The sequence below is a fragment of the Parasteatoda tepidariorum genome, chromosome 9 (genome assembly GCF_982258835.1).
Source record: "Parasteatoda tepidariorum strain Cologne lab strain chromosome 9, Ptep-v5.0, whole genome shotgun sequence".
In the NCBI taxonomy this organism is placed as follows: domain Eukaryota; kingdom Metazoa; phylum Arthropoda; class Arachnida; order Araneae; family Theridiidae; genus Parasteatoda; species Parasteatoda tepidariorum.
In genome coordinates, this window is record NC_141763.1 from 33785401 (window position 1) to 33810676 (window position 25276).

General features: G+C 27.0%; 3 protein-coding genes across 12 annotated transcripts in view; 1 reads left to right on the forward strand and 2 right to left on the reverse strand.

Moving 5' to 3' along the window:
- Window positions 1-7286, reverse strand: part of Vps35 (Vacuolar protein sorting 35) — a 33197-nt gene extending 25911 nt beyond the window's left edge. The window contains exons 1-3 of one of the 10 annotated variants that reach the window (XM_016064077.4): window positions 7052-7119; window positions 1757-1816; window positions 616-716 (exon numbers count right to left, since the gene is read on the reverse strand). In XM_016064077.4, coding sequence (XP_015919563.1) covers window positions 616-624 — 9 coding nt within the window. In that variant the 5' untranslated portion in view covers window positions 625-716; window positions 1757-1816; window positions 7052-7119. Of the gene's footprint in view, window positions 1-615; window positions 717-1756; window positions 1817-6884 lie in introns of all 10 variants that reach the window. The other 9 variants (XM_016064079.2, XM_016064078.4, XM_071186518.2 and 6 more) reach the window with 9 other exon arrangements.
- Window positions 7287-7289: 3 nt separating this feature from the next.
- On the forward strand, window positions 7290-14465 carry LOC107448765 (transmembrane protein 170A). Its single transcript, XM_016064087.5, has 3 exons — window positions 7290-7506; window positions 10124-10294; window positions 13934-14465. The coding sequence occupies exons 1-3, from the start codon at window positions 7452-7454 to the stop codon at window positions 14062-14064; spliced, it is 357 nt and encodes a 118-aa protein (XP_015919573.1). The 5' UTR covers window positions 7290-7451; the 3' UTR covers window positions 14065-14465.
- Window positions 14466-17539: 3074 nt separating this feature from the next.
- Window positions 17540-24856, reverse strand: ND-B22 (NADH dehydrogenase (ubiquinone) B22 subunit). Its single transcript, XM_016064100.2, has 5 exons — window positions 24617-24856; window positions 23927-24069; window positions 23515-23570; window positions 19650-19807; window positions 17540-17673 (listed from the first exon to the last, which is right to left on the reverse strand). Exons 1-4 carry the CDS (start codon window positions 24721-24723, stop codon window positions 19673-19675), a joined length of 441 nt encoding a protein of 146 aa, XP_015919586.1. The 5' UTR covers window positions 24724-24856; the 3' UTR covers window positions 17540-17673; window positions 19650-19672.
- Between the last annotated feature and the right edge of the window lie 420 nt (window positions 24857-25276).

The following is a 25276-nucleotide window of genomic DNA, read 5'->3' on the forward strand; positions in this document are numbered from 1 at the left end:
AAATTATTAAAAAGATTTTACTTGTTTTGTATATTATTTGAAATATTAAGATGGAAATTTGTTTATTTCTTAATGGAATTAAGAAATGTTATCACTATTTTAAGACTATCTATTCTTTTATATACAGTACTTACTTGTGCAAGGCGATAAAATTATTATACTGTTGCAACCCATCCTTAGAAAATCATAATATATCAAGATATTTTTCCTATTTATATAGTTCACATATTTTATATATAACTGAATTTTTGTTAAACATTTGAGGAAGAGTTGATATTTATCATTGTTAAATAATTTATGATTGTCGATATGTATTGCATTCATATTGTAATTATAATTAAAAAATATTAATATTTTACCATATTTTCAGTTTTACTATTTAGCTTATTTATATATATAAAAAATCTATTAAACTGAATATACATCATTTAATATTTGTTATTAAAAAGTTTTAAGCACATAAAAGCACATTCTTAAGAATTCTTAACAAGAAAAGCACATTCTTAAAAACAAAAAAACACCACATAAGCAATTACTTAGCAAATTTGCATACGAGAATGACTTCAAGCGTCCACAATAACAAAGCTTAAGGTTTTGAGTATAATATAATATTACCATCATCATGGATTCTAAAATTTCAAAACCTAGTCAAAATATTTCAGTAACACAGCACAGTTGAATACAATGTTGAAATAACAAGCCAAAAGGTATCAGTTCTGTAAAATAACAGTAAAGTCATAACGAAGAAAACTGAGTACAGCAAAATGAAATAATTGAATATACCTAATACTGTAGAGTTCTTCATGATTGTGGCCAATAAATATTTCTTTTACACATAAGTAAAAAATCTTAAATAACTATCAGGCAGATAAAACTTTTGATAGTTAATGATTAATTAAACTATCCTGTTCCACATAATGAAACACAGAACCCAAGCTTGATGTAAAAAAAATCTAGAGACTAAGGACTCCTTAATTCATAATTATTTAACTTAACATTCACTTGATCATAAATTATTTCACTTAAAAGAATGCAAAGATAAAAAAAAAAGAAGAAACTATATTTTAAATCAAGTGATTAAACCTATTTAAACTTGTAGTTTTTAAAATCATTCTTGTTAAAGTCAATCAATATAATTAAAAACATAAAAAGATAATTTATAATAAGGCAAAAAAATTAAAACAACTATGAAACGGGTGTGGCAGCTGATATGGTAGTAAATAACATGTTCTCTATAAATGTTGGGGAAAAAATTTGGACACTGTAGATTACTTTAATTAGATTATAGGTTCTTCCATTTAAAGAATTTATATATTACTTAAAATTATATATATATAATTTTTTTTTTGTTTATTTAAAATATTGATAAAAATTTCTTTTTTCTTTAAAATTGTGAAAATAGAAGATACTATTTAAAGAATGTTTAAGTAAATTAAATCATTCAAAACTTGTACACTAATAAATAATTATTTTAACTGAAATCAAAGTATAAAGTAGAATGTGTGCTTTTATTCTTGTACATTTTATACAATTACAGGAATACTTAATAAAATTTATGAAATTTAAAGATACTAAATCAATAATATTAAAAAAAACTTTGTATGAATAGCAAAGTATTACTTGTTTTTCAACATTTCAATTTCTAAAAAATACAAATTTAAAAAAAAGAAGGAAAATACTTCATAATAAAGTAAAGCACATATGAAACAGAAAATATACAGAAACATTTACTTAAGTTATAAACAAAAAATTATACCATTATTATTTATGCTCCAAATATTTGTAATCTTTAACAGTGCTCACTAAAACCTTTATTCTGAAATAAGAAGAAAAAACTAAGATAAGCAATTTAAAGGTTTTAAAAATTAAAAACATAATAAATTTAATGAAAAATAATACTAATTTTGTAAGCAACTAACCCTTAAAATAAACCTTTTAAAATTTAGAAAACATAACAGTATGTTTCATAGTTTAGATAGTAAGCATTTTTTCATAGGAATGCTAATTATTAGCTATTTAAATCAGCAGTTTTATTAATGGATGAACTTATTTTAAGCTCTAACTATACCTAACAAGTGTAAACTCATTTTTAAATTAAAATAAACAAAAAATTAGCTCATTTCCTTTAAAGCTTTTTACGATCATTTTTGCACCATTCAAACAGAAGTAGAGAAAAAAATTTAGTTTGGTTCTCAAAATTTTAATCAAAATTAATTCTGATTTTTAACTCTTAATAAACATTACCAAACTCATTGTATATCCACATTGATTAAATCTATTTCAATGTTGGTATAAAATTAAAGGCAATTAAACCAGAAACTGTATAGAAACAAGTGTATCATGAGATATTTGAAAATAGGAAAATGAATATCATCAGATTCCTATCAAAAATTAAAATTTATAGCTCACTGATAGAAAAACTTGCTAATAGAGACGCTTCAGTTATGAAAAATTAAACATTACCTACAACATATTGAGAAATTTATAATTTAATTAAATAAGGACAATTCAACAAAAAATAAACAAATTTGTCAGAATTTGAAACCTAGGTAAAATTTAAAGCTTTATTATTTTATCTTATCTTATTCAATTTAAAATTCAAATAAAGTAAAATTAATGAGTATATTTTAATGTTATGCAACCAGGGCCGGATTACCCTATAGGCACACTAGGCACGTGCCTAGGGCCTACGAAATTCAGGGGCCTACGAAAAACTTGGGAGAAAAAAATTTGTTGACAAAAATAATTTAGCTTTAAAGTAATAAGTTATTTTGCAGAATCTTATGATCTAATATATTACTTTTTTGAAATTTTTGGATTCAACGAAATCTTGTATTATGCTGTCGAATTCCAAACTACGCAAAATGTCGTATTCAATAGACATAAGTGCGAGCGATGCCAAACGATCTTGATTCATTTTTGAACGCAAATAATTTTTTATCAATTTTAATCTGGAGAAAGATCTTTCTCCTTCTGCATTTGATCCAAGAATCGACAAATATATTCTTAATGCAATGTGAACGTTAGGAAAAGTATTCACAAGTTTATCTTTAATTTGAGCCTTCAACATTTCTTGTGCAGATTTATGTTCATACAAATTTGAAAATAGTAAAAATTCATCTACAAAGTTTTCCTCTAAATCGGATGAGTAAATTTTCACCAAATTTTGCGCTTTTAGTTTAATCTCAGATTCTGACAAATTTTTGTGAACAAGAAAACCGAAATTATCGTACAAATCACTGTAAGCTTTACGCCTTTTAGTCATTTCTGAAATTAATACATCTAAAATGGCATTCTTTGCTGGTTTGTTGTTATATTGTTGACGTGAAGTGTTTACATAGTTATCGATCGAACTAATCATAATGGTATTATCGATATCAACTGCAATATCGGCAGTATGTCGGTATTGCAGATAAAGTTCGATAAACAAATTTGTAAATTAACATCCTAAAAATGTTTAAAAAAAATATGCATGAAAATTTTAGCACATATTTTGAAAAGAGGGGAGGGCCCAAAAATGGCTATGCCTAGGGCCTACAAAAGGTATAATCCGGCTCTGTATGCAACTTTATTTTGATTAGCATTTAATTAATGCTTTCATTTTCAACTGGAACATTCATTTCATTCAACTTCAATTTTTTCAAGAAATATGTGAAATTAAGGCCCTTATGTATTCCATCTACTACATTTTAATATTTAATAAAATATTTTCAGCATTTAATAAATTTTCATTATTTCTGGTAGCATAATACTATAATAATGAAATGAAAAACTAATTTTTGTTTCAAAAAAAAAAGTACGCGAAAATTTTTTGGAGATAGAATTTTAATTAGCCAATTTTTTGTTCAGTTTTTAACGAAAATTGAATAAAAGTTCATATTTTGTGAGAGTTAGGCAATATTTTTTAAAATCTTTTCTTGACCTTTTATTATTAGTAGTATTCAGTTAAATGCTTTAAATGATTTTCTCCACACAAAGTACATAAAATATGTACGTACATACAAATGTAGAATATTTTCCTTGCTCCATTCATAACAAATAGAGAATTTGAATTTACAAAAAGGCGAAAATTGCAAATGATATTCACAAATATAAATATAATTGAGAGAGACTAATTAAGATAATTACTAACATTATATTCTTTTTAACTATTAAAGAAATCATTTTCATGTCATTTCAAATGTAATGCAAGTATATTCAGAGGACATTTTTCAATAGCAAAGTGATAACATTTTGAAAGAAATGCAATTCAAATATTGGCAACATTAGTTGATGTTGATTAATTATTTGAATTTGGCAACAAAAAAGCTTCTAAACAACAGGAAATATGCAGTTTTATTTTTAGTAAAATTATAGACTAGTTAAGTAATTTTTCTAAAAATGTTCTATAATCTAGGTCATTCTAACTTCAAATAAAGCTAAGAAAAATATTTATAATGTTGTTATAAAAAAATCATATTTAGAATAGATATTATGTCACCAAACTATTTAAAATTAAACTTAACATGCAATGGAACATTTTATTAAAGTGTTTTAAACCTTATTGAAATTCCTTTTTCGTGAAAGTGCTAAGTGTGTTTCATGAACTTAATCCTTACTTTTGAGATTGCAAAAGTCAGACGTTAGATAAAAAAGATGTATTCTTCAGGTATTTTTTTTTAGGCAAAATGAGGTACAAAGTGCAGACTGGACAAATGACCCAATTACTACAGCTGTTGCATACACCGTATGAGGAGTATATTCATACGCAATGATCTTAGATTGTTTGCCACATGACAAAATTTCTAATGTATATATATTTAATAGCAATTAATTTATGAATCGGGGGGGAAATAAAAACTTCAAGGCAGATAACTTGTTTCTGACAGTGAAAAATCAGCCAGGTGGCTGAGTGGTAGCGCTTCGCGCTCCCAGGCCATAGGTCCTAGGTTCGATCCTCAGGCCGGGCAAGGTTGACTCAGCCTGTCATCCCTTCAGTGGGTCGATAAATGAGTACCAAGCATGCTTGGGAACTAAACACTGGGGGTTTCACGTTCGGCTGACCACCTAACCGGAACATCTGCTCCTGCACCCCAGAGCCCAAGGTCAAGGAAACTGAGATGGGCACGGCACAGTAGGCCTTGGCCCTCTATGGGCTGTCGAGCCACTCAGTTTAGTTTAGTAAAATCAAAATTTAAAGAGTTTTCATAACGTATGCCCAGTCATTTGTCAAAGTTGCTCAAGGATTTTCAGTACAAGTTCAAAATGTCAGGCATTTTAAGTTCTTAAAAAAAATCCTGAATTAGAAAAGCCTTTGAATTAAGCAAAGCAAATATTCCAGACACGCAAAATGCCATAACTAAAAAAAAAAAAAAAATATCAAATAATATACTGCATCAAACAAAGAAGGAACTTTTTTCATATTTAAAACTCCATCACTTGCACCCATTGCCTTTAAAGTTTAACAAAATATAAAGATTAAACTTGGAAAGTGGGTCATGGTTCAAATTTACTACAGACCATAAGATTTCATTGAACAGATTACTGAAGACTTCTTAAAAAATTGTGTTACAGCAAAATTTAAAAAAAAATCTAGATCAAAATTTTTCTGATTAGCTAAGGAAGGTTTGGCAATGATAGCAAAATCACAAATAAAAAAAAAGTACAATATGACAAATTTAAGGGGAAAACTTACTTGTTTCAAATTTTTACCAATAATTAAAATTAGTTGTAACATTGTAAATAAATTCTTACTTAATGACTAAAATCTTAATTTAATTTATAGCTTATTTAATCACAAAAAATTATCAAAAAATGAATTTTTTAATTAATAGATCTTAATAAAATCATTTTTAATGTAAAAAATGTATAGATATATAAAATATTTGTTCTACTAAAAAAAATTTTACTTAAAAAGTATAAAAATTCTTTCTTCATAAACAAATACATTTAAAGAATCATAAGAAATCAAAATGCTACATTTGTAACAAAATAATTCACGATCTTCATAGTTATTAAAAATCGCGATGTTTAAAACTTGATTGTTTTTTAAAAAGTCATACTCTCCTAATAATAAATATATAATATAAAGGTCATACTCTCCTAAAATAAAAAACTTTATTTTGAAAATTTCAGTATATTTTGAAGAAATTTGTAAATTAGTTCCTTACTGTACAGTTTTGACATTCGTGTGAATTACATCTATCACAGTCATTTTTTATTAATTATTTTTTAAAACATTTTCAAATTCATGGAAGTTAATAAGACTTCGAATAAGTACTACAGAGGACTCCAGAAGTTACTCCTACAAAACTATTAAAAGTGCTTGATATTTTTATCATACTTATTCATAGGAACTTAAAATCTACAACTGTCACATCTGTAACTCTGGAATTGCCTATAATATCATTAAATGTTTTGATACAATTAGTAAAAAATTTTTATATAAATAATAAAATCTTGGTTTTAATAATGTAAGAAATTTTAAAGTTGTATCAAACAGATAACAAGTGTAAGCTGATTCTAATTACAACAAATAAAAATTATGCTTATGTTTTAAAGGCCAATTTTTAGATAGGAGGAATGCATTTATGGATTAGGTTAATTACAGGCCAAATAAGAATACAAAAAATGTATCATAGATTGATAATTATAAATTAGATTTGTTTAGTTAGTTTAATAATTCTTAAACACTTGATAAGACTGATAAATGTCACAGTACTCATTTAAAATATTCTCAATAATAGACCTACAGTGATCAAATATATTTCACTGTTGGTATAAAATAAAAAACAATTGAACCGGTAACTTTAGAAACAAGTGTATAATGAGCACTTTTTGTAAATGAATTATAATAAAGTTTGGATAATTGGATTACTGTTAAAAAGTATAATTTACAAGCTCACAATTAGAAAAACTTGCAGAGCGATACGCTAATGTAATAAATAATTAAACATAGCATGTAACAAAGTGACAGGTTAAATAAATAATTATAGTACAATTATCTTTGAATATTATTAATACATTTACTAAAAAATTTTAAACTAATAACAAAATCATAGTTTTTATTTACTTAACACACCCCCAGTAGCCTTTTAATCGTAAACATGAGATGTCTACGTACAGTTACAGGGACAAACTTAACAAATCTTTTTGAGTAAAAGTTAAAAAACTTAGCTAATTAGCCAAAAATAGTATTAATTATTCTTCAATTAATTTTCAAAAAATATGAATTATGTGAAATCTATAAAGAAGTTTATTTTTTTGATGAATTAGAAAACCTGTTTCTGTTTTAAGGAAAAAAGAATGCCAGTACTTCCGGTTTTGGTTCTGGAATTCGAGGATTGTAAACAAATACCTTGAAAAATGTTAAAACTTTAGTAATTCATTATTTTCGATAACGAAATGAAAGTTCCATCTGTTCTGATGCAAAATATGGACTAATTTAAATTATTAATAATATAGAGCTCGTGATGAGTTTGTTAGATGATTCAGAAGATGGAAGTGCACCCTTGGAAACTTTTTCAGGTTGAGTAAATTCCAAAAATCACTGGAAGCCCCACCTGTATTTAATAAAAAAATGTTTATATATGTGTTATTCTAAAGTAGTGCTACATATATATAAATAGAAAACTCCTTTGTTAAAGTTATAAATGTTCCATTTTTCATTTCCTTTCTGTGAAATAATTTTTCTAAACGAATTTTTGTTTAATTAATATTTCTTGTATAAAATGTAATTGCATTTAGCGTATAGTCTACGCTTACTTAAATTTATAATTTAAATACTTTTTGCTATAAATTTGGTGCACTCGGTGCATTGTAAGTTTTAATTTGTAATAAATGTACACTAACTTGGTTTGAAGTCGATTTCAATTTAAGTTTTTTGCTCAATGAATCTGATATGAACTAAACAGTTCTGTGGACATTTATTGCTTAATAACTTTTCACGGCATTTTTTAGGTGCATGGAAATAACACGAGAAGAGAATAACATCTTTAGTACCTATCCAAAAAAAATTAGTTGTGGGAAAAGGAAGATTTCGTTAACAGTACTTGCGCCAAAATAGTCACCAAGTTTTTCCAACAAACTGTCAATGGAACATGAGAAACTAGAAAAAAAAATTTCATGGAATGGGATGGACGACTCCATTTGCGAAATTTGTTGCTAATTTTGGGAAAAACCTCTCTCTATTTTTTTTTTATTTTATTTAATGTATGTACAAGAATTCAGTATTTTTTTTTTTTTTGAGAGGATATTTCTGTTTTAATGTCTGTTAATGCATACTATAATATACAAGAGGACCAAGGATTTGAAACTTGTAATTAGTTACAAAAATAATATGTTGAGATTTGCCCAGGGGATGGTTACGAGCTATACTCTTCAATTCGATTCCCTTCTGTGTTTTTTTTTTTTTTTTTTAAATACCTCATGGGTTACTGCCCAGAAGTTGCCAAAATTTGGCAATTATTTGGGCATAAATACCAATACATAAATCCTCCCCTTTTTGACAATTTCCATTAGCAAGAATAATACATATTAATTATAGGGAGACCACGTGACAACTGCTCCTACATGTACCATGAGGGCAATTGCTTTTTCCTATTGTTGCCAATGCTAACATTGGCTTCATAGTCCCTATAGGCGATTAGTAGTGCTTTAACAGATGTGTATTTCACATTAGGAAATAAACATTAAATAATGGCAAATAATTTAATAAAAGTCATATTTTTATGGTTTTCTTATATTTGTCACATTTTTTTTAAATTAAATATTTCCTTTTCTTTCTATAACATTTTATTTTATCAACTAAAAAATTAATTTTAATACCAATATCATGTATTCACAGGGCAACTTAGTCACTTAATTTAGAATGGATAACATCGAAGATATACCCTTATTGGTACCTGCTAATGATTACTGCTATCACCAACTTTGTTTAAGTATCACTGCCTAATTCTTGTACTTGCAATAAATTTTTAAAAAATATAATATTGATGTGCTTGGAGAATTATCCCTTTGAGTTTCTCGTCCTCAGTATTTTCATAAATTTATTCATATTTCTTGCCAAGTTGTTGATAACACTTGGAAACCGTTTTGACGCAGAGAAATCTTCTCCACCTATGTTTATTTTATAACAATTTATTTAATTGTTTGTTTTAGTTAACCATTAGTTATAAAAGATATTGTTGTTAAGTTTGTTTTAATTGAAGAAGTAAAAAAATTAAATTAAATGTTTTAAAATATCTGGATTACAAAAATATTTAAGTGAATAATTAAAATTGTTAAAAGGATGACTAATTCTGTTATTTTTAATTTACTGAGCATCAAAATGTCCTTTTTGAGAATAAACTTTTAAGTTGTTCATAATTAATTTATAATGATTAACAATTATTATGTTACTTTTCATTAGTTCAACACTATGTCTGATTCCCTAGAAATCAACAACTTAGTGTCAAATAAGTGTGATGTTGGTAGTCTAAATAAGTAGATCGTAAATGGCATTTTTTTGATCAATTGTGTAAAAATTATCAAATTTCTGTCAATAAAAAAATTTTTATTCTTTGATTTCACTTAATTTTAATTGTTATTTTCTTTTTGCTGTTATGTTGTAATGCAGTAAAAGGCATTTTTTTATCAATTGTGTAAAAATTACCAAATTTCTGTCAATAAAAAAAAAAAATTCTTTAATTTCACTTAATTTTAATAGTTATTTTGTTTTTGCTGTTATGTTGCAATGCCATATATATATATTGCCAAAAATAATTAATTAATCTCAAATTTTTAATTTTTTTGTAACTCACTGTCAGTTTCTTTGAAGGCTTCAGTTATTTTTTATTATTATTAATTTAAAAATAATACATAATAATTAAGAGAGATTCTGAGGCACCACAGTGAATGTTTTTGTTTGCAAATTTATTTTTTTTTTGTGTCAGACTTGGTTTATAAAGCTGGTGATTTCTTTACTTTGAAAATAACAAAAAAGCCAATGTTAGATTTTCTATCATCAAATATTAATTCCATTCACATTTAATAAAATTATTATTACCATTAATACCTTGATAATTCCATTTGTAATCCATGAAGTTATAAATCTATATATATTCCACAAAATTATAACTATTTAATTTCTGCTTTTTTTTTCCAGAAATGTGGTACAGGATTTTTATGTGGGCCTTGTTTTCTTCTCTATTTGTTCACATCATTGCAGCTGCTATTGCATTTGGAATGTTATGGAAACATAAGTTAGGACGATTTACAGCTGTAGCTATACTGATCTTTGGAATACTTGCTCCCATAACTGGAGGTGTTATTACTAGTAGGTTCTGAAGATTCATGCTTTGATTATAAATTAGGCTTCATGTATGAATAATTTAAAAAATAAAAAAGTCAGTAATTTATTTAACTTTTCTATTTATTGAAACAAGATTCGTCAAATTTTAATTTTTTTAAACGGATTTAGAATTTCTACGTGAATATTTTATAAAAAAATTTATAGATACAGTGTTTTAAGGATTGGATGTCAGACAGTGGTATGGTATTTTAAGTTTCAGTGATTTTTAAACCAGCAATAAAATATTTGAGAAAGAAAATATTTAAGTGTGTTACACCTGCTGATTTTATCTTAAAAGAAATTCTCATGGCTCATCAGATAATTTAGAATTTTTCATTGTGTTGAAATCAGTATGATTGCTTTAAAAGAATAAAAAATTATATTAATTTTTATTGAATTTTCCTATTAATTTCTGCTTTTTTAAATGATCGAAATGTATTCAAATATTTCTCAATTTTAAAGCTTATGTCGCAGCTTAATTCAAAGAACAACAACTTATGTCAAAACCTCAATATTTAAAAATTAGGTTCTTAATTGTTTTGAACGAGTATCTTGGTATTATTACTACTTTCACTTTATGTTTATATGACTAACCTCTGCCCTGAGCTTCAAATTATGGACGATGAAAGAGATTATAATTTAATACTCTCTAAAGTCTTCCTACGGTGCTGCAATTTTTTTCAAAATTAAATACTCTATGTTAAAAACATTTATACAGGGATGAGATTTTTCCGCTTTTTAGCGGATTTCCGCTTTTTTCACTTTTATCTCTTGAATTTCAGCTTTTTTATCAAAAATTCAGATTTTCTAAAAATGTCACTTTTTTTTATAAGTATTCCGCTTTTTCAGAAAATTCACCGATTTTCAAAGTGAAACAGAAAATTCAAACTACATAGCTACCAATCCTTTCTCATTTTTACTTATTTTAGCTATTTTCTCCCCTTTTACACGCAGCAGATAAGATTTTCCGAATTTTTTTACCCGCCCTCCAGATAGATCCGATTTTCGTAGTTCGAACGACGCTGCTTCTGACAAACCTTTTAGAGGTCCCAAGCCTGGAATCTGCTAATATCTCGATTCTTATCCCTACAATTTTAATATCAAACATAGCTTTTCATATTTGCGTGTTGCGATTCTTATTCACGCGATTTGAATATTGTACGTTGTAACTCTTATTTATGAGATTTAAAAATCTGATATTGTGATTCGTATTTACGCCTTTTTAAAAACTTATGTAGCGATTCGTTTTCACTAAAGTTTAAAATTCAATATCTTGATTTGCTCATGCGGTTTATAATATCAAACATTGATTTTCGTATTTATACGTGATTTTAAAATAAGGCATTGGGATTCGCATTCACGCACTCTAAAAATTATGCATCATAATTCTTATTTATGCAATCTAAAAATTACGCATCATGATTTGTATTTACGCTATCTAAAAATTATGAATCGTGATTTGTATTTACGCGTTTTAAAAATTCTATATCCCAGTTTGTATTTTCTCATTTTCAAAATCGTATATCTAGTTTCATATTCATGTGATTTCAAAATCCATATTTGTTATTCATATTTACGCAATTTTAAGATCAACTATCGCGATTCTTGTAAGAAGTAATTTTTTTTTTTTAATTAGTTACTATAAAGGTGACTGTTTTTCTAATGACAATTATTAGTATATGTAAGTGTTACAACATCAGAGAAACTGGAAGGGAATATATTCAAAACTTACATTCAGTGCTTGCAAAGAAGAAAAAATAGGATTTGTCACTAGATGTTTGAAGATGGACTAACGACTAAATATAGCAAACATAAAAGATATAGCAAACAAAAGCAATCACTTAAAAAGGGATTTAATTTATTTATTTTGGAAAAAGAGTTAATTAACTCATCAAAATTTTATTTATAATTGCTGTTATTTATGCTATAAAATGCAAAATTCTTATCAAATGAAAGACAATTATCTAAACAGTTGCTGATTTTCATGTAATTTTCCAAACTAAAATAACAATTTTTGTATGTTAAGGAGTTACTATATATTTCTACTTCACTGTTATTGATATGTTTCAGAGGGCTCTAGTTAGATTAGACTATAATATGAACAAAATGATTCGGTCCATTGTTAAAGTTTTTGTTTTCAATATAATTTAAAAAGTAATATTACTGATATATTTACTATAAATCACAACAGTATTTATTAAAAGAAATGAAATATTAATGTATATTCTCAGCCGTTTTGATTTGCTAAACCAGGTAGTTTTTCAAGTTATAATTGTCTCTTATGTGAACTGAGGAAAAAAAATTTTCCAGCTTTATTTTTTCAATTGGTAATTTTTATTTTCACTAAATGTTAACTATTAATGTAATCATTTATATAATAATAGATTAGTACACAATTGTATGTCAACACATTATTTATTACCTTAAACTGTCTGGTATTATTAAAGGGTTGCGCTTGCGTAAAATTTACTATCGTGGAAATTCAGCTTTTTTGCCTTTTGGCTAATCTCATCCCTGTTTATAATATACCTTGAATAAATTTATCTGAGCATTCTTTCAAAAGTTCACATTTGTGTAAACGTATATTTATATAGAGAATTAAAGAGCTTGGAGCAATTTAATGATATGCCACATTTTAAAATTTTTTTGAAGCATATTGCTGAGGAAAAATACTACCATTTTCATGCAGGTAGTAAGAAGTTTCTGTTTATTGTGTTACTATATAATGAAAATTTTTGAAAGTTGTAAAACACTTATCTGGAAACAATACTAATGAACTTGATTGTTTTTGTAGTTCATTTACGTCACACTAAAGCTGCACAATGGGCTATTGGCGACGGTCTGGGAAACATCCCTGAGGATGATTCGAAGACATGCCATCACAATTTTGATCCTCTGCAGAGGGGATGGCACATCGTTTCGGTAGCCCGACGACCTTCTTGACTAATGAACTTGAATACTCTGACATAAAAATATCATATTTGGAAAAAACGTGGCTTATCACTATATTGCCTTAAACCCTCCATCAGCATTCTTTACCTCAATGTATTGAGGTCTATGCTCTCTACAGAGTGAAGAGGCGTGAGAAGAAGATTTTATTCTATATCCTAAACTAACAACAAATTACGTAAGAAATATCAAATATTATATTGGAGAAATTTTATTCTTTCTTAAATATTTCTTTCTCAAATAGTTTGCTTTCTATAAACAGGGGTTCCACAATCTTGAAGTTCCCTCTGTGATTTTTCCCTCTTTTTTTATGCTTAAGATTTGATTTATACCTAACATAAATTGAGCAGCTTACATAGAGTATGGAATATAGTCTTGTAGTAACTACAGCACCAAACAACTACAACACCATCTGAACAGTTAGTAGACGCTCAGACTTTGGACGGTGCGGACTTTTCGTTTACTCCTTTCTCATAATTTTCAAATTAATGTTTGTCTTTGTGCTATTTAATATTAATAAAAATATTTAAATAATTAAAATTTTCTTTATTTCAACTCCCCGAGCTCTAGTCAGAGCTATAGTTTGCATTTTGACTCAGCATAGCTAATTCTACTTTTATAGCCATTCTTTACATTTAATTTGATTTTTTTAAATTTTCCCATTTATTCATTTAGGTGCAGCAATTGCAGGAGTATACAGAGCATCAAGATTTCAAATGATGCCTGATTATGCCCTCGTTTGGGGAACAGGACAAACATTCTTAGCTACAGTTATGTCATACACTAGAATACTAGCTACATTATGAGGGCATATAAGAACATGGACCAAGAATATAAATATTTTGTACCTGTATCAAGAACAAATTTATAAATTCAAAACAATCATCTGAATGAAATGAAATGACAAAACTGTATTGATGTCAGATTTAACAGTATTCAATCATAACACATCAGACTTCAGAAAATGAGATTAAAAATGATAGTTGATTTTTAATGTATGTAAAATTTTATTGTGTTCTAACAATAAAATAAATTTGTATCCACCTAAAATTTTGGTCAAAATTATATATTTTTTCTTTATTATAGTTACATTTTCACTAGTATTTTTTAACTTTTTATTCAAAATTATGAATCATGTACAGTAATAGATATCATTTATTTATTTGCAACATGAATATTTCAATGTAAATAAAAGATATTTATCTTACCTACTTGAATATTTATTTCACAATATGATTACTAAATATGTACAAAGCTTGAGATAACGTTCTCGTGTATTAACTTTGTAAAAAACCTTCTAATTTTGATTGCAAATATCTAATTTTTTATGTAATCGGCATAAAGGGAAGCCTTAGTCTAGAAGATATGGATCCAATAGGCCAGTCTAAAATATATGTGTTGAGTTTTCTATTTTTTTCTCTCCTTTAAATTTTGTGTAATTTTACCCATTAATGAAAATAATTGTGCAAATCAAAATCTTTTTTCCTATTTATTTTTATAAAATATTTTCATTCAAAAACAACTTAGAAATATTCATTAATTTTAAAATTAATAATGATCAAAAAATGTTTGTATTGATTTTTTTTAGTTTGTATTTGTATAGTAGTAGTTGTATAGTTTGTAAAAGCATTTTCATGTTTTTACAAAGTATACAACTTTAAATAAAAAACCTAAATTCATTTAAAAATAATATCATTTCAATAAAATTGGTTAAAGTATTTCCCGGGAGTAAACATTAATAATTTTGTATTTCACATTAATCACTTTTTATTCTTTTTCATTCAGGATTATGTATTGTATAGAAGAAAAATTAATTCAGAATTTTATATTGTTCAGAATTTAAGATGAAGATTTTTTTTTTTTAATTTGCAATTCAAAATTTTTCTTATAATTAATTTTAAAATAAATAATTATTAAAAACAGCTTTTTGAATAAATTGAACTTTAGATAAACGGGTTTTATAATAAGCTGCAAAGGACTATTTTTATTTTAACACACACAGTGCAAAAAATAAATAAATAACGTAAACACAAGTAACTTTTTCTCTAATTATCTAATTAACCCATATTAGGACTCGATCTTAATGAGTTAGACCCCAAACTCTATGTAAATTAATTCAGATGATGTTTAGGTTATGAAATCAGATACAAAAATGTAATTTCTTTGAATTGAAATAAATTTTTTTTATATGGTTTTTTTCCTAGCATCAATCAGGAAAATATGGCCTCATAGTTTAGACGAGATTTTGTAAAAATTTGTATACCTTGCTAAATTTTTTTAAATAATTGGTTGATTGAATAGTTATAAAAAATATTTGCATATGGAATTATCTTAGGATAAAAAAGTTTTAAAATTGTGTGCAGAAATGCTTTTGATTTGCTTCATTAGTTCTGAAGACATGACAAAATACATAAAAACTAAAAATTAACATTAAGGGGTCAAAAGTTTTAACGCCAACTGCCTAAACTATTGGGGACTGCGGATACTTCCATATTTTGGCTGTCAAAAAAAAAGCATGTTTCTTTATTTAGAGAAAATATGTTTTTCTGTCCTAAAATATTGTCTGTACTTAGTAATTTATAAATTTGAAGTTATTTTCTCGAACTATTAAAATTGAGTCCTAGTACTTGAAAATCTTAACAATAATTATTCAAATATTAGCTTTTTTTGCGTCAATACATACAACGAAACTGAAATTTAGCCAAAATACAGTTGTGACACATAAACTGAGAAATATATTTTATGCTATAGAACAAAGACATTGTATCAGGAAAATTAACTCTCTTATTACTTAAATGAGTAAACTTTGTCCATATTAGTCAATTTTCAATTATACAGTCCCACTTCACTATTTTTGAATTGCAGAAACAAGAATATTATGATAATTTGATAGCTCTTAAAATGACTTTTTGTTATTGTAAATGCTAATAAAATAGTAAAGTATTTTTACAGTTTACTGTATGTTTACCCAATTTCTTATAGTAAACTTTATTACGAAAAAATACTTATCTACTGGAAATTTCTATTATTTATCATTATTAGAACTTTGAAACCAATAATATTTTTATTTTATGGCTTATAGAAAAAAAATTGTTTAAAGGTATTCTTTATTTATTTTTTCTATTGACGTGTAATAATTAAAATTTTTATAGCACTGAAAAATATAGTTAAAGAAAAAATTATAATTTTCTCTAATAGCAGGTTGATGTTCTCTCATATAATATTTACCATTATGCCATTTCTATAGCAAATACAATTTTGTTTGCAATTTTCTTTGTTCATTTATTTATTTTTTAAAATATTTATAAATTTAATAAATTAGTTTTAAAAAAAACACACATTTTACATCGGTGTGAAATTGGCAATGAACTATAAATTATTTAGTTTAATTTCTTAACAAAAATATGCATAACCTAGGGATACAAAATAAGACTAGTAAAAGGAATGAATATAAGTAATGGTTAACAAATAAATTCAAGGGTTGTTTCCAGTCCCTACTATGTTCATAAATCATATGAGTTAAGCTTATAAAATCAAAGCAAACCTTTCAGACTACAAGACAAACTAGTAAGAGGAAGTAATATTAGTAATGGTCAACAAAATAATTTATGGATTATTACCAGTCCCCACTATTTTCTCACAGATCATGGCATCAATAAGCTTTGATTGATTTTAATACCAAAAAGATTGAACTGAATTGATTTTAATACCAAAAAGATTGAATTGAATTTAATATAAAAGAGTTAACTTTCTTAAAAATATTTTTTCTAAAAATAAGAAATTGTCAGAAGTAAAATAATACATTATTGCTTATTTAAAATATCTTAAATCAGTTTTTCCAGATGTGAAGGATTAGATTACTATATTTGAGATTGTTTTTTTCTTCCAAGAAGCTGAAAATTTATAAATTTTAAAAAATATTAAATCTAGACTTAGTTTTAGTGCAGAATTTTGGTTAAGGCATTCCAAACCAGGGGTGCCAACAGTTTCACTTCCTGCTTAAATTTTTAAAACGTTGAGTATTAAAAACTTAAACATGCTGAAATTTTATTTTTGCCAACATTTACAAAGGCTCATGATACGGAAATCAGTATAAAATGGCAATTTATATGAATGAACTTTAAAATTAATTATATGTAGTGTTGGGAATAATAACTTTTAACCAAGAATCATGCATTAAATATAAATTTTTGTTTACAACTAGAAAACAATTTTCCACAAAACGGAGCAAATTGGCATCTCTGCCAGCATGATAAATCTTATAAATCAAAAACTCTCATATTTCATTCATGGTTTTATTTTATAAATTCAAAAGAAAATAATCACATAATCCGACAGAACGTTACAAATTTTAATATACATAGGATCTATGTAACTGCAAGATAATCTTTTCTTCAATATCGGTCATCTAAATACTGAAAAAAAAGCATAATAATTATAAGTTTTAACTAAATATAATTCATTATGATGTAAATGCAGTAAATAAAGAAACAAAATGAATAAACAAGTTCAAGATTAAATAATGCTTGTACTTACTGGTTAGCAAAGTGCCAAATTAATTCAACATTTTGAAATAGGGTCAACTTTTGTTATGATCAAGTAATTACTAAATTTCACCAATGTTAGTACTCCCTATTAGTTTTTCATGTTATTAAAATAAGCATCAATAAGTGTGTAGCATCAGTTTCTTTCTCTTAAGTTTTACATCTTTAAATTATACTCTTTTACCAGAATTGATACACTATTAATAAGCGCAAAAGATAATTTAACATAATCAGATCGGGGACTGAGCGGTGTCGTGCCACAGGTCCCTGGTTCGATCCTCGGACCGGGCAAGGTTGACTCGGCCTTTCATCCCTTCAGTGGGTCGATAAATGAGAACCAAGCATGCTTGGGAACTAAACACTGGGGGTTCCGCACTCGGCTGACCACCTGAGCGGAACATCTACTCCTGCACCCCAGAATCCAAGGTCAAGAAAATTGAGATGGGCACAGTAGGCCCTGGCCCTCTATGGGCTGTCGCGCCACTGACTTTAGTTTTAGTTTAGTTTAGATAAACTTACATATCTTCTCAAAATATACATATATTATGCATTTTGGGTTCTTAAAATGTGAACTAAAAAGTTAAGGACTTTTGATAATTTAAAACTCTTTTCTATTCAACTATGCAATTTGTTTATAATTATAAAACTTGTGTTCAAAAATATTTTGAATAACAAATAAAAGCTTTTGCCTTATGTTAAACTATGTACTTTTTTTTTTACCAAGACAAAATTTATATGATTGATATGTCCTAAATCGATAGCAATTTAAATATTTATCTTTTATCAAAAGCTTTTTTTAATTATGATTTTTCGAAAATTAGTTTACCAACTTATTTAAAATAACTAAGATTTTAAATTATTAATTTTAATGATATAATATTTGTACATCTAGTAAAATGTTTATCAATATAATCGGTAAGTTATTTTATTTTTATACTGTCAGGGCACTAATAATTTAAGGTACACATACATGGGCCTCAGGTTTTAAATAAGTAAAAGAATATAAATATTTAAAATGTTAAATTGCACTGAAGTAGGAACAAATATGCATATTGTTATTTTATGGTCAATTTAAATACAATAATGAATGGATTTAATAATTATTTAGAAAAAAATAAATTCTAAGAAAAACAAAGTTTTATCAACGCACAGTGCAATACTGCATTAATACTCACTTTCAAAACTATTTTAATTATGCAAAATAAATAATTATTGAAAGAAATACACATAAAAATATTACTAAATAGATATGAAATTAAGTACTCTTAATACTATGAGATTAAAGGACCTACAACTTTTAAAGATAATAAACTGGAGAACCTTGGCTAAGAGAAGAATGTCTTGGCATAGGCTTGTTGAGAAAGCCAAGGCCCATCCTGGGCTGTTGTGCCAATGAGAAGAAGAAGAATACTATGAGATTTCACTTAACTACTTTGCTGACATAAATTTCGCCATACACATGAAGGTACACATACCTTGCCCTTCATGTTTTTGACTATATTATTTTAAATTATAAGTAAATATAAATTTAAAAGCTTCATGCAGACCACAGAGCCACTAGGTCAAAAGAAAAAAAATTTCAGAATAGCTAAATTACAGAATAGCTATATTTAAAATTACTTAAGATTTTGAGCACATGGATTTAGCATAATTTTTCAAAAATCCTTTCTGTTTATGAGGAATTCTACCCAAATAACTTACATGTTCTGCATCTATTGGAATCCCCAAAAAGTCTAAATGTCCATGAATGTTTACTGCAGGTAAAATTTTAAATTTTCTTATAGAGCGTTACTAGAAGCGAAAGTTCACATTGTGTAAAGTAAAAAAAAAATAAAAAAAATACTTACCAACTCTACATTATCAAAACTTTTCAATGATGATGATCATCAAATGGTTTTCCATACTTCTTTTCCCAACGCTCAATAAATTCTTGCTTCCTCTGTTCCCTTCTAGCAAAATATTCAGGATACCTGGCTTTTTCTAAGGGATGCCAGTAATCTAAAACCTGTAGAAAGAAAAAAAATAATATAAATATCAAGAAAATAAGATAAATACTAGCTATTTTTCTTAAAAAAAACTTTTTCTCAAAAAATTAATTATACTAAAATTATGCTATTAATAAAAGCCTCGTAATAGTTTTGATTTATGATATGCTAAAAGAAAAGCATTTTTATAAAGACAACCCGACATTTTTTTAAAAATTAAGATTACAGTAACACAAACAAGTTTTAAATAAAATTTAATCTTATTAGCAATATTTAAACATAATTACATATACTGTATACATAAAATTTTTTATAAATAACTTAAGTTACAAGTTATCGGTTTAGGGTGTATTTTAAGGTAGGAATGTTTCTTGATGATTAAACCATTTACAATTGTTAAACGTTAGGACCTTGTTACTTTGGGTTCACTTTGTACAACCCAAAGTAAAACTTGTTACTTTGTAAAACCTTAAGTTGTTAGGTTGTTTACTTTGTAAAATTATGAACTTATAGATAAAATGCTTCAAAAACACCGGTTAGATGAACTGGTGAGTAAATTAGACCAGAGTTTCCACTCAATTTTCAATAATAATAATTTCAAGAACTGTTCAAGGACCAAAAATAAAAGTTTTCAAGGACCTACTCTGTAATATAGTTAGTATACTAAAACATGCGTCAACCATTATATTAAATTTGCATGCTTTAAAAGTATAAATAAAATAAAAAATAATAAATTAAATGTATCAATTTTACATAGTTTAATATGTGCAGCTAACAGCTACCTATGATTCAATAGTCATATCTCTATTCAAATCATTTTAAAAACTATCAAAAAATTTACAATTGACATTTAAAATGTACTTGAAAACTCTTAAGCACTAGCAAAACTTTTCATTAAAAATTTAATGAAGTAAATTAAAATCTGAAGTCGCTATGCAGAAATCATTGGCCCCCATTAGGCTGCCTGATTATGATTATGATAATTAAAAGATAATATTACACTAAACAACCATTATATTAAATTGATAGAATTTATTATGTAATTGAAAGGTTTTTAAAATACAAGGAATGTGTTTTCTAATTTGTCAAATCAATATTTGTCTAGTTAATAGTAAAAGCTTATCTGTTTCAACTTCAGCATCACAAAATCTATTTTGTTACCTCAAGAAATCAGTAATGTATTAAGATTAAGAACATAATAAAATCTATAGCTAAACAATATTTTACAGATAACAAACGAAAATTTACCAAGATTTTTTTTTCTATAAAATAGACAATACGCAAAGTGATTTTTTAAATTTTGTGAATATATGATTGTATATGCATAATTTTTAAATTGTGTGCATGTGAATCACAACATGTTACATACAAATCAAAATTATATGAAATGTGAAATAAATTTTGAAGATCATGACAATTACATATCAAAATGTGGAACTTGCAAATTAAAATTAAACTGTAATTTTTGTTCAGGACATTATAAATAGAAAATGATACAATTAAAAAAACGAACAAAGTAAGATGCGTGGCGCATAAATTGTTTTAATGTAAATCGCATTGCATGATTTGCTAATCACTTTAATGCAAAAAAGGATCTGTGACTCACTAATAATTTTTATGTGATAGAGATGTGTGATTTATCAACCATTATACAGTAGAGCGCTGATTATCCGAACTACTCGGTACCGAACGTGGTTCGGATAATGAAATGTTCGGATAATTGGAAAGTTGTTTAAAACCTAGTTTAAATGATTATTATTTATGCACCAACTTCCCTTCACACTTTTTCTAGGCTTATGACTGGCAGTACTATCTAAAATAGCTCTGGCGAGTTTAAGACTTTTTTCTTTTCAATTTTTAAATATATTTTTTTAAACTTTTTTTTTTCAATTTGAATCATTTTTATCATATTTCGGCTATTTTCTAATTTTTTTTGTCAATTACTGATTTTACCACATTTTTCTTTATTTTCCATTGCAAAAGATATCCAGCAAAGACTTTTGTTTCAAAGAACATGCTCTTTTTTGTGCAGCCATATCCCTTATTCTTTTTAAATAAATCAACTGAACTGGATCAACATCATTTTGACGTTCTAGGCAATTCATTGCAATGTCTATTGAATTGCATGCTTCTTATGAGAAGGTCCACTATCTTGAACTTGATCGCGTACTTCTTCCTCTTAATCTGAGGAGTTCCGATTTTCATTCAAAATTTCAGAAACAATTTCCCGATCATTTAAAATTTGAAATCCTGAGTCGTTTTCAGTGTTTCGACACCAGTCTTCTATTTCTTCTGTTGTATAACCTGGCATATTTTCACCCAAAAGATCTACCGATTCACAAACTGCAGTTTCGTTTGTTTTTCTGATAAGAATTTTATTCCAAGATTTAAGATTCCAAGCACTGTAATCACTAATCATTAACCATGAGTGACAACTACCCATCCCCCAATTGTAGAATTTCAGCACTTATCTATTCATAAACACATTCCGCTTTCCAACAATTGTAGATTGTCAAAATGAAGCTCGCATTCTTTGAAGATAATTTTCAGTTGAAGAGGGCTAAAGGGGTATGTAGGTTTAACTGTATAACAATACATGTATGTATGGCTACTATAAGAAAACTGCTGAAAAAGGTTGTAAATTAAATATGGTCTTCAGATGTAGTGGATATTATCTATTCCTCTAAATTTAGAAAAATTGTCGATAAGTTAAAAAAAAATTCTAAACTTAAAAAAGAGAAGGAAAAAAAAGCAAATTCGGACATAGTTCGGATAATTGGACGTTCGGATAACAAGGGTTCGGATAATCGGCGCTCTACTGTAATGCAAATTGTAATTAGTGATTTCATAACCACATAAATTAGAATTGCTACGTGTAAATCATAAATCATTTTGGTGAGAATCAACAACAGTAATTCTTAAATCCTGCTAATACATATCCCAATTCGTGATTCATAAATCATGAAAATTGAGATGCATGATTTGGAAATGTCTTAAATGAGTATGATGTTATATGATATGGAAATCACATTAATGAGAATCAAGGTGCTTTATAAATCCCAATATATGATTTATAAAGCACCTTGATGCGATTTGCAAGTCACTTTTGTGCAATCTTTGACCAATTACTTTGATGTGATTTCTGATATGTGATTATTTAATCACTTCAATGCAAATCATGATGCTTGATTCATAATTCGTGGAATCTGATGAACAAAATATTTACTAAAATTTTTACAAAATTTTTTTTCACCCATGTTCAAATTTAGAGTGTTGTAATAATATTGAATTAAAAACATAGAGATTTTCAAAAAAATCATTTGAAAACGAGTAGCAATAACTGCCAAAAACAATCACATAATAGATTGATAATAAAATCCTAAAAAACAATGAAAGTAATAAAAGTAATTATTAAAATGCACGATTCAAGACATGCAAGTCATAATATAATATTGTTTTCAACATATCAGGATTTTTATGACCTTGCAGAAAAACATAGCAAAAACAGCCACACAAAAAATTGAAAAATAGATAAACTGGATCAGCACAAACAAAGCAGGTCAAAAATGCAGGTTGTACACCCCTACTGTAAACAGCTAAAAATGGCTATTTTCAATGAATCAGCAGAGTAAAATGTATAATGAGAAAAATGTGGAAGATAGCAAGATTTTAATTTTATAATAAAAGAATTATAATAAAAACATCAAGAATTATAATAAAAACATACCCAGTCAGATAGTGTTACTTCTCTGCCATAGTTTATTCCACCAGGTGAAAAACCAACTGTTGGAAAACAAATACATATTTACATTTTGTTATATATAATTAGTATGATTATATAAAAAAAATTTCGTATACATTTTCATTAATTTTTAATTACAACGAATGGAGTGAATTATCGTAATTAACTTCATTTATGCTACATTATTTCAACTGATACCTTCTATTAACCAGTAACAATAATAGTTGAAAAGTAACATTTAATTTTATTTAACTAAAACTTTATCATAAATTATCAAAATTAACCATAAAAAAAAAGTCATTTGAAAATATTTTGAAAGGTCAGAGTATAATTTCTTACAAGAATTAATTTACTTAGCAACAAAAGTAACTAAAGTAATAAAAACATTTATGCTTACATTTTCTTGGTTGATAATGCAAATCTTTTTCTAACTCTTTTTCTGCAGCCTCTAATATTGCTTTGGCTTTTCGTAAATCCTTCTCATCTTTATGTTTATCAAATCTCGCTCTCATTAGAACAGCATGATAGCGATATTCCCAGCTGCAATGAAAATTAATTAAAAAAACACACTATAAAAAGTTTAATAAATACTAACTGAAAAACCATTTGAAACACAAAATTAGAAGGCCCATAAGAAATCAGGAAAATAACCATATTTTTTAGGATTCACACCAGTATGGCGACAATTGTCTCTAAAATCATATGCATGGGGGACAAAATTGTTGCCTTGAAATGTGTTTGGTTACAAATTAGTTATTTTCCTATCGAAATGTATGCACTTATGTTTGGGGATATTTCCGGGATATTAGTTTCTGCTCGTGTAGCGATAACCAAACAATGAACATAATAACAATGAAGGGACCCCACAATAATGCACGAATAAAGAAATATATTTAATCTTACGATATTTGCTACAAATATTTCGAGATGGCATTGAATGGGATAATACCATTAATGATATATATGCCCCTTAATTTTTTGAGTAAAAGATATATGATAGCAACAAATCTAGACATGAATAATAGGGATGGAGATACAAGAAAAATCCCATAGACTTTAAGCATGAAGTTCATTAATTTATTAGCACCTTTCATCGTATTTACTCCATTCGTTCCTTAGAGCTCTTTTATATAAACTGCAAACTTTTTCAGCGTGAGACTTGAGGGTCAGTTGTAAATGTCTTGGGAGTGACATAATTAATAAATTATGAATCTAAATTTCTATAAAATTCTGGTCTGATTCCAAAACAAAATAAACACAGCCGTGCCAAGGTGACACAGGATTACAGTTATTAATCGATTGCATGTACAAAGCTAATACCTTGTAGCTCTTAACATAAATTCGCATTAAAGTGTTATTCTTGTTATGCCGGAAATATTTTTCACGAATCAGGTTTTTATTCTCCCTGGACGGTGATCGAAAAAGCGTGAAACGACTTTAGATAGAATGGTCCTTAGAGTACTAAAGAGCAATTTTTTGGATTTCAGCAATTAATTCAACTTTGATCACAGTCGAGAGTAAGGGAGAATCTGATTGGTGAGTGAAAACTTGATTGTGGAATTATTTTAAACTCACCAATCAAGCTCACATTCGCTTGCGAAAAATATTGTATTTAGTGAAAACGGTCCCTTAAATTGGATCACTAAGGAAGCTCTCAATTTCATTTGGACACGGTTCCCAGCAGATCACCGAAGCCACGCATCACTGACTACGGTCAGTGTGCGGGTGGGTGGCCACTTGGATCAGC

Bases quoted from the DNA above. Each gene is read 5' to 3' on its own strand.
- LOC107448765 (XM_016064087.5), top strand. From the start codon at position 7,452: ATGAGTTTGTTAGATGATTCAGAAGATGGAAGTGCACCCTTGGAAACT. The intron at 7,507-10,123 runs GTTGAGTAAATT...TTTTTTTTCCAG, and splicing joins ACCCTTGGAAACTTTTTCAG to AAATGTGGTACAGGATTTTT. The intron at 10,295-13,933 runs GTAGGTTCTGAA...TTATTCATTTAG, and splicing joins AACTGGAGGTGTTATTACTA to GTGCAGCAATTGCAGGAGTA.
- ND-B22 (XM_016064100.2), bottom strand. From the start codon at position 24,723: ATGTCACTCCCAAGACATTTACAACTGACCCTCAAGTCTCACGCTGAA. The intron at 24,070-24,616 runs GTGCTAATAAAT...TTTTCATTGCAG, and splicing joins TGGAGTAAATACGATGAAAG to CTGGGAATATCGCTATCATG. The intron at 19,808-23,514 runs GTATGTTTTTAT...TTCTTTCTACAG, and splicing joins AAGTAACACTATCTGACTGG to GTTTTAGATTACTGGCATCC.